The sequence below is a fragment of the Elgaria multicarinata genome, chromosome 1 (assembly GCF_023053635.1).
Source record: "Elgaria multicarinata webbii isolate HBS135686 ecotype San Diego chromosome 1, rElgMul1.1.pri, whole genome shotgun sequence".
Taxonomy (NCBI): Eukaryota; Metazoa; Chordata; class Lepidosauria; order Squamata; family Anguidae; genus Elgaria; species Elgaria multicarinata.
Genome location: NC_086171.1, coordinates 3,797,985 through 3,811,924, shown reverse-complemented (window position 1 = coordinate 3,811,924; position 13,940 = coordinate 3,797,985). Strand labels below are relative to the sequence as shown.

Here is a 13,940-nt window from a genome sequence, read left to right as displayed (position 1 = left end):
TTATATAGCACCATCAATGTACATGGTGCTGTACAGATTATACACAGTAAATAGCAAGACCCTGCCGCATAGGCTTACAATCTAGCATACTAAAAGCATACTAAAATTCTACTGGATAGGCCTGCCGGAAGAGATCAGTCTTGATAGCTTTCTTGAATGCTAAAAGACTGTCAAGCTGACGAGTCTCCTCCAGCAGGCCATTCCACAGTCTGGGAGCAGCAGAAGAGAAGGTCCTCTGGGTAACAGTGGTTAATCTAGTTTTTGCTAGCTGAAGTGGATTCTTCCCAGAGGGCCTGAGCGTGCGGGGCGGATTGTACGGGAGAAGGCATTCCCGCAGGTCGCCTGGACCCAAACCAGGTAGGGCTTTAAAGGTGATAACCAACACTTTATACTTTGCCCGGAACCTAATTAGCAGCCAGTGAAGTGATTTTAAGATTGGGGTAATTATAATATCACCCCTAGTTAATTGGCTTTTTAAAAGGGTGGGTGGGATCGAAGAGGATGGTGCACTACGGAGCTGTAGGATGGCCTTAGGGAATCCTGATACTTGAGAGCCGTGACAGATTTTGGCTACTTCTCCCTTGCTTGCTGGTGTGTACTTTCAGTCCAGAATGGCCACTGTTTTCCAGCTTATCTCTGCTCTGCAATCTCGAGGACCAGCTGCATGGTATTCTTGTTATTGAAAGCCTGGAATCTTTGGAATCTGGCAAGAGGCTACAATCCAGCACAGACCTTGGGTCTTGAAGTGGTTAATGAATTATTGGGTCTTGAAGTAGTTGATAAAAGCCACACCTTGAATGCAGCTGACCTTCCTAACTCTTCTCTGCCCCATTTAGTGCACTGGAAGCTCTGATCAACTTTGCCTACAACGGACACTTGGCAATCGACCAGCAGAACGTCCAGTCCTTGTTGATGGGGGCAAGCTTCCTGCAGCTGCAGAACATCAAGGACGCCTGTTGCTCTTTCCTCAGAGAGAGGTGAGGCATTCGGGTGTCTTCTGAAGGCTACACTTACAGAATCACTTACTGAGACACGTCAGATGGCCCAAGACAGGATCATACACGCACAAATACCTGGTTTGGGTCCAGGTTACCTGCAGGATCGCCTTCTCCCATACAGTCCGCCCCGCACACTCAGGTCCTCTGGGGAGAACTTACTTCAGTCAGCCAAAACTTGGCCGACATCAGAGGACCTTTTCTTCTGTCGGCCCCAGATTGTGGAACAGCCTGCCGGAGGAGATTCGTAGAATTAACTCTCTCTGTGATTTTAAGACAGCTTTAAAGACTAGCCTTTTCCGGCAGGCCCACCCAGATCAATGTAAAATCAAGAATTTTTAAGATGTGTTGATTCTTGTACTAATGTTGTTCCTTGCCTCGATCCAAAGGGAGAGGCGGGTAAGAAATAAATAAATTATTATTATTATTATTATTATTATTATTATTATTATTATTATTATTAATGCAGAGCAGCCTTCCCTAAGGTGGTGTCCTCTAGATATGTTGGAGCACAACTTCCATCATCCCCAGCCAGCAGGGCCTATTGGGAGTTGATGTGAGGTGCAGTCCAATACATCTAGAGCAGCCTTCCTCAACCTGGGGTGCTCCAGATGTGTTGGACTGCATCTCCCAGAATGCCCCAGCCAGCTCTGCTGGGAATTGTAGTCGAACACATCTGGAGCGCCCCAGGTTGAGGAAGGCTGATCTAGAGCATGCCAGGTTGGCGAGGCTGCTGCAGAGACTCAACCTGCCTGTGCAATCCAGACCCAGATAACTGTAGAAAGTGAGCCATGCCCCACATGATAGGGGAGCCCGGAATCACTGCCTAGTATGACCCCGGTCAGTATTTCCGTGGACCACCTCAAGAAGAAGGGCTAGTGGTGGTGGGCCGGTCCCTCAACCATCGCTTCCTAAAACCACCTAAAAGCCAGACTTGTTGCCACAGATGCGGAGATTGCCAGAGTGGATGCTCTGGCTTTCAGTGCAGCTGCCCCCGTGCCAAGGAGAGGTGCTCTGAGGGGCCTGCCCCCCCCCTTGACGGATTCCATCGAAGGGGTGGCAAGGGGGGGACTTGAGCATGACTCTTGTTTTCAGGGCTTCCCCAAATTAACTTGGGTTCCGTCATCTCCCAAAAGGAATGAAGACATTTATACCACTCTGTATCAAAAACCCATCGAGGCGATTAATAAGGCATATGTTTCGGTATATTAAGGAAGGCCGTTACAGCTTGGCTCTGGTTTTTAGCCGTGCCTTATTGTCAGCCGCTCAAATGGGTTTTCCTTTGGGGGTCAGCTGCTTGGAAGTCCAAACAGTGATGGGGTCAGGGTGGCTCCTTTTACAACTGTGCATCTCCCTTTGTCAAAATAATCCCACAGACACTCAAGCAAGTATTCGGCGAATAAGGTTGTGGAGGGGAATCTCTTTAGTAATTTATTTGAATTCCCCCAAACCATGTTAAGTGCTAAAGCTTTCTTTGTGCTGCTTAACCTGAACAGCTTAAAAATCAAAATCATCAAGAGAATATTCTTGTAATACATTCGATGCAAAAATGCCCCCAGCCTCACCGGCTTAATTCTGACCACCAAATGCAGCCCCACCCAGAAACATTTCTACTGATACCTTTGGTGCCCTTCCTCAAAGGAGGGGCACCATTGTGCAAGTTAAATAGGCCAGGGCCCTTGACATGGAAGGCAGAGGTTGGCTTCTCATCTAGGACGCAGCTGATTCTTTTCTCTATAAAACAATTTGCATTCCTCTCGAGTTAGGAGGAAGTAGTATGATAAAGGCAGAGGTGCCTGCTGGGGTCCTTGAGAATTCGTGTCTGGGATAAAGGTCAAAACACAGAAGATAAAGCTCTGAACAGCCTGGGTTTATAGCTTTCAGTCAAGTTTCATTGGGTAGATTAGTTGGCTGAAGCTTGTGCAATGGAGCCCAGTAGCTTGGGCTGGGATGGGGGGAGGGCTGGGGGCAGTGGGGAAATACTGGCTCCTGCTTCAGGCACTTGGAGAAGTGGAGAATTTGAAAAATCTGTGGCGTCTCTAAAAGCCATCTCTTCTGTCCTCGCCCCCCTCCCACAAAATGCTATCTTAGTTAAGCTTCTTCTTTGTGTCATGCTGGTGGATTAAGGTTCAAAAGACTGGGTGGACAAACCCGCTACAGCAGCCTTCCTCAACCTGGGGCGCTCCAGATGTGTTGGACTACAACTCCCAGAATGCCCCAGCCTGCTCTGGGGCATTCTGGGAGATGCAGTCCAACACATCTGGAGCGCCCCAGGTTGAGGAAGGCTGCGCTACAGCAAAGTGTATTTTCTGATGCAGCTATAACTATTTTAATGGAAGTGGGTATGATGAACTTTATTAATATCATCTCCTCTGGTTGTAGAGAGATAAACTGAGATATCAATTCAGGGTGCGTCTCATGTAGAATTACAAAGGAGGAGGCGTGTGGGGGGGGCGGGGGAGCAATGAAAAAAATGAATGAAACCTAGAATTCCAAAGATGGATTTGATTTCTCAAAATTCCTCGTATTTCATTTCACTTGTTCTCCTGACATCTACCTTAAAGAGTGTCTTTTTATTATCAACATATTAAGACGGAGCATGAATTTTTGTTCACTCCATTTCGGCCCCTAAATAATATCTGATCCAATTCAGAACAGTCTCAAATTAAAACTGTTGATACCTAGATTTGCAGATAAATGATTGCACTCCTGAAAATGAATGGACAACTTCACAATTAATTGTTAAAAGTTTATAATAATTTGTATTGCAGAGTTGAACAGATACGGTAAGTTGGGTTTGGAAGGAGGACCTATGAGGGTCCCTTTCAAGAAGGAACCATCTACCCAGGGTTGATGGTGGGGATAAAATATTTGTGTTTATTTAAAAACATTTGTTTTAAAACACCTTTTTTGCTAGGCATTCCAGGGGGCAAACAACACTATAAAAATATTTTAAAACATGTATCCTTTTTAAAACAAAACCAAAACCAGATTTAACAATTAACAATATGCCTTCACTGCAGTAGTGTCCCCAAGTGCATCAAATAATTTATTCCCAAGCCCTATAGAAGTCATTGGCTGAGTTCGGACGACACGTTAAGTCAATGCAATGTAAAAACTCCACTCAACGTTTGAGTTTTTAGGGGCCTTCCCCACACAACACGTTCTAACTCCACCGTTGTGTGACTGTGGGCTACCATGGAGTTGAGGAAAATCCATCGCAATGTTTGATTGACAGTTCCTCCGCCCTCTCGCCCCCCCGGTCCTCCCAATGGTATCCCATCAGCCATTGCTGCGAGAAAACAATCCCAGAAGCTCTCCTAGAGCGGCACTCTCTCCTTTCGCCCCTCTTGCCAGGGAACTCTGTAGCCACTGGGAAAAGTCATCTCAATGCCACGGAGAACTCCATGGAGCCCTCCACACAACGGTTGTGCAGGAACTCTCCTCTGCACATGGTGGATATTCTGCGTGGAGTGTTTTCCCAAAAACAAAAAAACCTCCACCATTGAGTGGAGTTTTCCCGCCAGACAACACATTTCTCAATGGCGGTGTAAAAACTCCACCGTGGAGTTCTAAAACCACCGTTGACTAACGTGTCGCCTGAACTGAGCCAAGGCCAGTCCTGTTGAAAATCAGGCTGGCTCCTCTTTGTGCTGCCCCTTCCTGGATCCTGTCTCTCAGCCTTGCCACAGAGCGTGACAGGATAATGGGGACTGGCTTTTCCGTAGATAACGCCTTGTCTGATGGACAGGAAAAAAACGAAAAACAAAGCAGGCCAAACTCTTTCCAGTTACTCAACTCCTCTGCTGTATTCATCTGCATCGTCCTTAAAGGCTTCATCCCAAGAACTGCCTGGGGGTGCGCCAGTTCGCTGAAACCATGATGTGTGCCGTACTCTACGACGCTGCCAACAGTTTCATCCACCAGCATTTTGTGGAGGTGTCCATGTCGGAGGAGTTCCTGGCTCTGCCCTTGGAAGACGTCTTGGAGCTGGTTTCGAGAGACGAGCTCAACGTGAAGTTGGAGGAGCAGGTACGTGCCCGTCGGTGTCCGGCAGCGGATTAGTTTTGTTATTACAAGACTTGTATTCCACCTTAACCGTTTTGCAATGAAGTGCTCAGGGCAGCTTACGTATTAAATTGAAAACAATATCCTGTATCTTGCAGTTTTTTTTTTTAAAAAAGGCGGAATTACAAAGCTACAAAACAACAAAGGCACAACTCATATACCCGCCCAGGTGCTTAGGTCATTTTCAGAGCCCCCCCTCCAGAGCCCCACCAAAGGAAGCTAGGCAGGTGGCTACAAGAGAGAGGGCCTTCTCAGTGGTGGCACCCCACTTCTCCCCAAAGGAGTTTGCCTGGCACCCACGTTCCCTTTTCAGCAAGACCTTTCTTTTCTCCCAGGCATTTTAGAGACCTAGTTCTAGGTTATTATGGCACCCTCTTATCGATTCCTGTGCTGTTTATTGTTCTGCATTATATTGTATTTTGTTCTTTTAAATACTTGTATCTTAAACTGTTCTGTGGCATTTTTGCTTTTTAACAATTTATTAAAAAGAGAACATTAATTATTGGTCAGATTAGAAACGTAATGAATAAATACATAAATACTGGAGAAGGAAAGAATAATCACATAAAGACCACATGCACACACACCCAAAAAAACAGTCTTCAAAAAACGGCAGAAAGTAAGCAAAGTCTGGTCTCCCAGGCCAGGCTGTTCCACATCCTTAGTGCTGCAAAATGCTCTGTATCTTGTTGATGGAAAAGAGAAATTGCATGTTCCAAAAAACCAGCTCGGTTTAAGAGTCTTGCTGGTGTATTTGGAACCAGATGAAGACCTAATAGTTCCATCTAGCCCACTTTTAGCTAGTTCGTTAATCAGAATGTCATGTGGTACTTTGTCAAAAGCTTTGCTGAAGTCAAGATATATGACGTCCACAGCATTCCCACAGTCCACAAGGGAGGTTACCTGATCAAAAAATGGGATCAGATTAGTTTGTCAAGAACAAATCCTGCCAGACTAATCTGATCTCATTTTTTGATCGGGTAACCTCCCTTGTGGACTGTGGGAATGCTGTGGACGTCATATATCTTGACTTCAGCAAAGCTTTTGACAAAGTACCACATGACATTCTGATTAACGAACTAGCTAAAAGTGGGCTAGATGGGACAACTGTTAGGTGGATCCACTGCTGGCTACAGAATCGGACTCAAAGAGTGCTTATTAACGGTACCTTCTCAAACTGGGGGGAGGTAATGAGTGGGGTACCATAGGGCTCAGTCCTGGGCCCAGTGCTCTTCAACATTTTTATTAATGATTTGGACACTTATCAAATTTGCAGATGACACAAAATTGGGTGGGATAGCTAATACCTGGAAGACAGAAACAAACTTCAAAGTGATCTTGATAGACTGGAGTGCTGGGCTGAAAACAACAGGATGAAATTTAATAGGGATAAATGCCAAGTTCTACATTTAGGAAATAGAAACCAAATGCACAGTTATAAGATGGGGGATACTTGGCTCAGCAATACTACAAATGAGAAGGATCTTGGAATTGTAGATTGCAAGCTGAATATGAGCCAACAGTGTGATGTGGCTGCAAAAAAAGCAAATGCTATTTTGGGCTCCATTACTGGTTCCCCTCTATTCAGCAATGGTTAGGCCTCATCTTGAGTATTGCGTCCAGTTCTGGGCTCCACACTTCAAGAAAGAAGCAGACAAGCTGGAGAGGGTTCAGAGGAGGGCAACCAGGATGATCTGGGCTCTGGAAACAAAGCCCTATGAGGAGAGACTGAAAGAACTGGGCATGTTTAGTCTGGAAAACAGAAGATAGAGGGGAGACATGAGAGCACTCTTCAAATACTTAAAAGGTTGCCTCACAGAGGAGGGCCAGGATCTCTTCTTGATCCTCCCAGAGTGCAGGACATGGAATCACGGGCTCAAGTTAAAGGAAGCCAGATTCCAGCTGGACATCAGGAAAAACTTCCTGACTGTTAGAGCAGTACGACAATGGAACCAGTGACCTAGGGAGACTGTGGCCTCTCCCACACTAGAAGCCTTCAAGAGGCAGCTGGACAAGCATCTGCCAGGAATGCTTTAGGGTGGATTCCTGCATTGAGCAGGGGGTTGGACTCGATGGCCTTTTTAGGCCCCTTCCAACTCTGCTATTCTGTGATTCTAAGCATGCATTGAAGGAAACCTCTAGAGTAGTTTGTTTTTTATTTATGCCCCACTCTTCCGTACCCTGTTATTCCCAGGATGACATACATAATTCCAGTCAAACAAGCAAACGAAATACTGTGCTTTGGTCTGACTTGTACTTAGGCTTTTGCGTCGGCGTTCCTTTTAGCTTCCCCATCTTGCCTCCTGGGATACGGGTGTTGTCACTGGCCGCACCCACCACCTCCACCGTTTTTGGAAGAGAGCCCCATAACTCGCCCTCAAAATACCCAAAGTGCTCTCCGGCTGAAAATGGTTGGGGACTTCTTTCTTTGGTTTAAAGTGGGATTTAAATGGGATGGCATGGGGCTCCATGAGATCATCTATCGGTGTCACTGAAGACAGAGAAGCGTGTACTGGACAGCTTTCCCACGAGCGCTGCTCTTCTTCCGACAGGTCTTTGAAGCCGCCTTGGCCTGGGTGAGGTACGACCGTGAGCACCGAGAGCCCTGTTTGCCCGAGCTCCTCTCCAAAATCCGCCTGCCCCTTTGCCGGCCTCAGTTCCTCAGTGACCGCGTGCAACAGGACGACCTCGTTCGCTGCTGCCACAAGTGCAGGTGGGTGTGGTGGCATCGCTTTGCCTCTTCGCAGCAGCGGGGGAAGTTATGCAAAAGAAGCAGCAAGAGACAACGACGGGTGTGGAGCCCCCAAACTTGAAATCCTTTTTCCACCATGCAGGCAAAACAGAGAGGGAGTTTTCCTCCAGATGACCCTGCCCGTACCGATTGTTGAAGTAAGAACATTGTCGTCCTTCTCTCTCTCTCTCTCTTTCTCGTATCTTCTGTCCCTTGAGCTCAGGGCAAGCGACGGGCTGCGCAGCTGCCTTGCCCTCCGTTGTCTCGGGCCCTGCGTCCCTTAGAGGCCCCGACTGAGGCCTTTGCTTTTGGTGCGAGCCCTTCCAGGCACGACAGAGAAAGGTGCGGCAGAATTCTGGGCTGGACCGCTTGGAGCGGGGGCTTTCATGTTTGAATGCTTGTCCACATAACCAGCTCGCTGCACAATGGGATTGCATTGCACGTCTTGCAAGGAGAGGGAATGTAGCCTTGTCCCCTGGTTTGATAGTTCCATTATCGGCCGGGAGCATTCAGATATATGACTCCCTTTCACACCTGCAGTCTGAAGCAGTCCAGTCCAGAATCCTGTTGCTTCAAGCTGCCACACTGACCTCCTCCATAGTGCACAGACTGCACTTACCACCGCAGTCCAGGCCCCGGTTCTTTCCAGACCGGACTATTGCAACCTGTTGTATACAGGGCTTCCCTTGAAGCCAATCCAACGCCTACAGGCTGTACAAAATGCAGCAGCCAGGTTGGTCAAGGGGCTCCCGAAGTGGTCTTCTATCACTTTGGTGCTTCAAGAGCTCCCTTGGCTGCCGGTGGCTGCTAGGGTGCGCTACAAGGTCTTGTTGACCATGCATAAAGCCCTGCATTGCTTGGGTCCTGGATACCTGAGCACTCGCCTCTCTCCTGTGTCTCACCACTGGCAGACTCGCTCTCAGGAGCAGGGTGCCCTGATGGTCCCCCGCTACAAATTGGAATGTGCCGGGGCCAGGGCTTTTTCAGTGGCTGGCCCCTGGTTATGGAACAATGTGTCCCTGGAGATTTGACAGGCTCCCACTTTCAGTTGCTTCAAATGCCTTTATAAGGCGTTTTTATTTTCACAAGAGTCTGGGGAGGGAGTGGTTTAAATTGGGGTTGAGGGCTTTTAATGGTTTGAGGGTTTTAATGGAATTGTCTTAATGTGGGTTGAGGGTCTTAATGGAATTGTTTTATATGTTATTGTAAAGCGTCTCGATGCCAGAAATGGTGAGGCGGCGCTATAAAAATGCTATAAATAAAATAAATAATATATAAAATAGAGGTGGGAAAATTTTGGAAGTCCAGGGGCCATTTTCGCCCCCGGATCCCCGCCATGAAGGGTCCTCAGGGTGCCATGCAGCTTGCAAGGATCCCCAAATAGAAGAAGAAGAAGACCTAAATTGCCAGTTACCTGCTGAAATTCAGCCGCAAACTGCTGCAGAACACTGCAGTGGCTAAACTCAGCTTGTTTGAAAACTAAATGTAACTCTTTTGGTGCTCCATGGTGCCTATGGAGCATCAAAAAAAGCTAAATTTAGTCGTCCATTAGGGTCTTCCATAGCCACTAAAGAAGCCATTTAAATAAATAATTTGGGGGCAACGGAGCAGCGGGGGGGGGGGGGTTGCGGGCAGCACGTGGGCAACACGTTGCTCACCCCTGGTATGGAGCAAGCTGCTCTGACAGCATCAGCCACAATGATGAGTGTGAATGGGCGTGCCTCAGTTGTTGCTGCTCGCCTCCGGAAGTTTCTCCTCTCAGGTCACATTCTTGTGGGTCTGACTTACATGCACGCGTGCGTACCACACTGAATTTTTACTCAGTGGTTTTTCAGCAGCAAAGCGTATGAACTGCCCCCCCCCCCCAGTGACATTTTTTTTAAGGATATAAGAACCTCTGACGTCTGTGTTCACTTATGCAAGTCATCCCTGAATTTTACAGTCGGGTGATTACCATGCATGTGTGAATGCACCCTTGCTGTCATCTATGCACCCTTGCTGTCAAATATAAACAGATATTTATCACGCAGGAAAGAGCACCAGGCTCTCTTAACTTCGTAGATTATTATTATTCATTTCTCTAGCACTTCTATGAGGAAAGGGCTTACTTGTCTATATGAGGTAGGTTACGGTTATACCCATTTTACGAACGCCAACCTGCAGCAGTGACCATTACAGATGTGGGCGCACCATAGATTCCTAGATATGTTTACTGCTCGCCATATTGGGCCCACGTTTGCCACTGCTGAACATAGCCAGGTTTGGGTATATTCACTCAAATTCTAAATTGGAAGCGAACCCAAATCTGGATGGATTTCCTTATTTTCTACAAGAAAAAAAAATATTTTCCTTCAGTTGGTCATGAGAGGGTTGAGGAGCTACACTAGCCTTCCTCAACCTGGGGCGCTCCAGATGTGTTGGACTACAACTCCCAGAATGCCCCAGCCTGGCTGGGGCATTCTGGGAGTTGTAGTCCAACACATCTGGAGCGCCCCAGGTTGAGGAAGGCTGAGCTATACAGACCATTGGAGCCCTAGTGACTGAAAGTTCTGTTCGGCACACGCACACCCCACTCCACTCTTACCCTCAGCTAAGATTTCTCCAATTATTACACATGCATTTTCAAGGTTAGAAAATTGGGTGGTTTTCACACGTACGCTGAATTTTCCAGGATGCTGAGATATCCCTTGGCGCAGAGCCATCATGGATCCGTCGGCACACACGTCTCTGCATGTGCCTGAAGATTGGAGGGGTGCTCCTCCTTGACCTGGGTGGTGGTGGTGGAGAGAGCGTGCTACTGGCTAGCATAAAGGCCCAGAGAGATATTCAGAGATGATGGCATTAATAAGTGATGGCGCTGACCTCTCTTGTGCTTTCAAAAGGCAAATGCTATTTTGGGCTGCATTAATAGAAGTATAGCTTCCAAATCACGTGAGGTCCTGGTTCCTCTCTATTCGGCCCTGGTTAGGCCTCATCTAGAGTATTGCGTCCAATTCTGGGCTCCACAATTCAAGAAGGATGCAGACAAGCTGGAGCGTGTTCAGAGGAGGGCAACCAGGATGATCAGGGGTCTGGAAACAAAGCCCTATGAAGAGAGACTGAAAGAACTGGGCATGTTTAGCCTGGAGAAGAGAAGATGGAGGGGAGACATGAGAGCACTCTTCAAATACTTAAAAGGTCGTCACACAGAGGAGGGCCAGGATCTCTTCTCGATCCTCCCAGAGTGCAGGACATGGAATAACAGGCTCAAGTTAAAAGACGCCAGATTCCAGCTGGACATCAGGAAAAGCTTCCTGACTGTTAGAGTAGTACGACAATGGAATCAGTTCCCTAGGGAGGTTGTGGGCTCTCCCACACTAGAGGCCTTCAAGAGGCAGCTGGACAACCCTCTGTCAGGGATGCTTTAGGGTGGATTCCTGCATTGAGCAGGGGGTTGGACTTGATGGCCTTGTAGGCCCCTTCCAACCCTGCTATTCTATGATTCTATGAAAAGCTATGGAGAAGGGAGGCAGGTGTTTAGCCATTGTTGCCTGACTCTTTTCCTTCTGCACCGTTTTCCCTTTTAAGTATTGTGCTCACCAGATTGTCCTCTTTGTGCCTTTGGCCTTTGATTTCAGGGACCTTGTGGATGAAGCGAAAGACTATCACCTCATGCCAGAGCGCCGGCCGCACCTCCCGGCCTTCAAAACCCGCTCCCGTTGCTGCACCTCTATCGCAGGGCTGATCTACGCCGTGGGAGGCCTCAACTCAGCAGGTATCTTTCAACTCTGTTGCCCGTCAGGGACATGTGCCATGAAATCATGCAAAGCGGTCTGTTTGAATACCTCTGAATGTAAACCTTTTTTTGCTGTCATGACTTTCTCCCTGGGAAACACATTGCGCCAGCTTATGATAGAGGTGGACAAAATGATGCATGGTGTGGAGAATGTGGACAGGGAGACATTTTTCTTACACTAGAGCAGTGGTTCCCAATTGGGGGTCCGCGTAACCCACCCAGGGGGTCCGTGGCACCATTCACATATTCACCATTCATTTCTGGAGTCCACTGACAACGAATTCCTACCAGAAGTAAAATATAACATCCCTGAGCACCTGCGTGATTTAGCGACTAGCTTCAGAGATTACTTCCCTGCACCTAATCCTGAAAACTCATGGAGAAGGAATTCTTTTGAATGTGGTGGTGTACAACTAACAACTCTATCTGTGGGAGAGCAAGATGCATTTGTTGACGTGACTTGTGATGGTTCATTGAAATCATTTTTCAAAGAATATAGACTGGACCAATTCTGGGTGAAGGTTTTTCCTGATTATAAGAAGTTAAGTGAAAAAGCTTTGAAACATCTAGTTCCCTTTTGTTCCACATATCTTTGTGAACAAATGTTTTCGACATTTTGTCATATGAAGAACAAGCATAGAAATCGGCTTGATGTTGATCCAGATTTGAGATTAAAAGTAGGAAATATTGAGCTGGATGTGGAAGGGATTGTTCGGGACAAAAACAGGCATGATTTCTCCCATCACATTTAGGTTTAGTAGCTGCTAGAAAAGTCATAATTTGTTCAGTTGTAAACTAGACGTTAGTAAAATTAAATTCGTCTTTATATTCCTAACTAAATCATTGTCATTTTTGCGTGGTAATATCACAAATATCACAAATTTTATGGTCCGTTTTTTAGCCTAGCAGCTTCTGCAGATAACTGCACTAATGTTATAAAGCCCTGAGGAAGAACGCAACCGTGTTCGAAACGTGTAGGCACCTGGCACTTTAATAAAACTTTTACTAATAATATTATTGTAGAAGATTACTTGGTTCCGCCCTTGCCTTTGGCTATTTTTTACTCCCCTGTTTTTTAGTACACCTAAAATCCTTTGCTTATTAGGGGCTACCCCTTATTTTCTCCAAAAAAAATGCTTCGCACAGGTAACTGCTATAGAGATAATAAATTTTTCAAAAGTAGAGGGTCCATGGGCTTGGCATTTGAAAAACAAGGGCTCCGCAGTACTTAGCTAATTGGGAACCACTGCACTAGAGCTATGTCAATGGCGTAAGCAGAGCGGCAACACTGGATAACGCCTTTAATATGTATGCTGCAGATCGGCCTCCGAGGCGGATTGGGGGGGGGGTGCCCAGCCCTAGAAAAAGCTGTAAAGGAAGCACGCCCCAGCAGAAGCTGGTTTCTTGACTGGATTTAGCACAGACCCCCAGGACCGACACTCACGGCTCACAATTTTGAGGTTTAAGACCTTTTTATTTAGGAAACGGGTAGGATACATGGGATTAGCAGACTAAAACTATAAAAACATGCATATATATGTAAGAACCCAGAAGGAGCAAGCCAGAAAACTGAAACTACGAATCATACGTCACCCAACCTTGGTGTCCAGCCGCCCGTCCTTAATCCCCCACAGGGTAGACTTTATACTATCTTTTCAAGCTCCTTCCCCCTCCCTTCGGCTTTGATGCGTGGATCCTTTCACACCTCTGCCTGAGATGTTAATTTCTCTCAAGGCCAAGCGGACATGCCACAAGCGGTCTTGGCACCGGCAGTCTCCCACATGCAGCTGGGCCGCTTATCTCCCTCCTATGGACCATAAAATTAACACATTAAAAGACATGCCAGCCCCAAGTTCCATTTAACCCTTACCTTACCCTTACAAAAGCTACATGTGATATTTAAGGGTCATGATATAAAATCATAGAATCATAGAATAGCAGAGTTGAAAGGGGCCTACAAGACCATTGAGTCCAACCCCCTGCTCAATGCAGGAATCCACCCTAAAGCATCCCTGACAGATGGTTGTCCAGCTGCCTCTTGAAGGCTTCTAGTGTGGGAGAGCCCACAACCTCCCTAGGTCACTGGTTCCTTTGTCATACTGCTCTAACAGTCAGGAAGTTTTTCCTGATGTCCAGCTGGAATCTGGCTTCCTGTAACTTGAGCCCGTTATTCTGTGAGCCCCTTATCCCAGTAGTATTCTGAACAGCTATCATAGAATCATAGAATAGCAGAGTTGGAAGGGGCCTACAAAGCCATCAAGTCCAACCCTCTGCTCAATGCAGGAATCCACCCTAAAGCATCCCTGACAGAGGGTTGTCCAGCTGCCTCTTGAAGGCCTCTAGTGTGGGAGAGCCCACAACCTCCCTAGGT

At 47.0% G+C, this 13,940-nt stretch overlaps 1 protein-coding gene across 2 annotated transcripts in view; it reads left to right on the top strand.

Moving 5' to 3' along the window:
• The window catches only part of KLHL18 (kelch like family member 18), a 43,156-nt gene that overhangs the window by 18,242 nt on the left and 10,974 nt on the right, over positions 1 to 13,940 (top strand). For both annotated transcript variants that reach the window (XM_063122552.1, XM_063122544.1), the window contains exons 3-6: positions 837 to 977; positions 4,829 to 5,027; positions 7,616 to 7,776; positions 11,412 to 11,548. In XM_063122552.1, the coding sequence (XP_062978622.1) occupies positions 837 to 977; positions 4,829 to 5,027; positions 7,616 to 7,776; positions 11,412 to 11,548 (638 nt within the window). The remainder of the gene's footprint in view (positions 1 to 836; positions 978 to 4,828; positions 5,028 to 7,615; positions 7,777 to 11,411; positions 11,549 to 13,940) is intronic.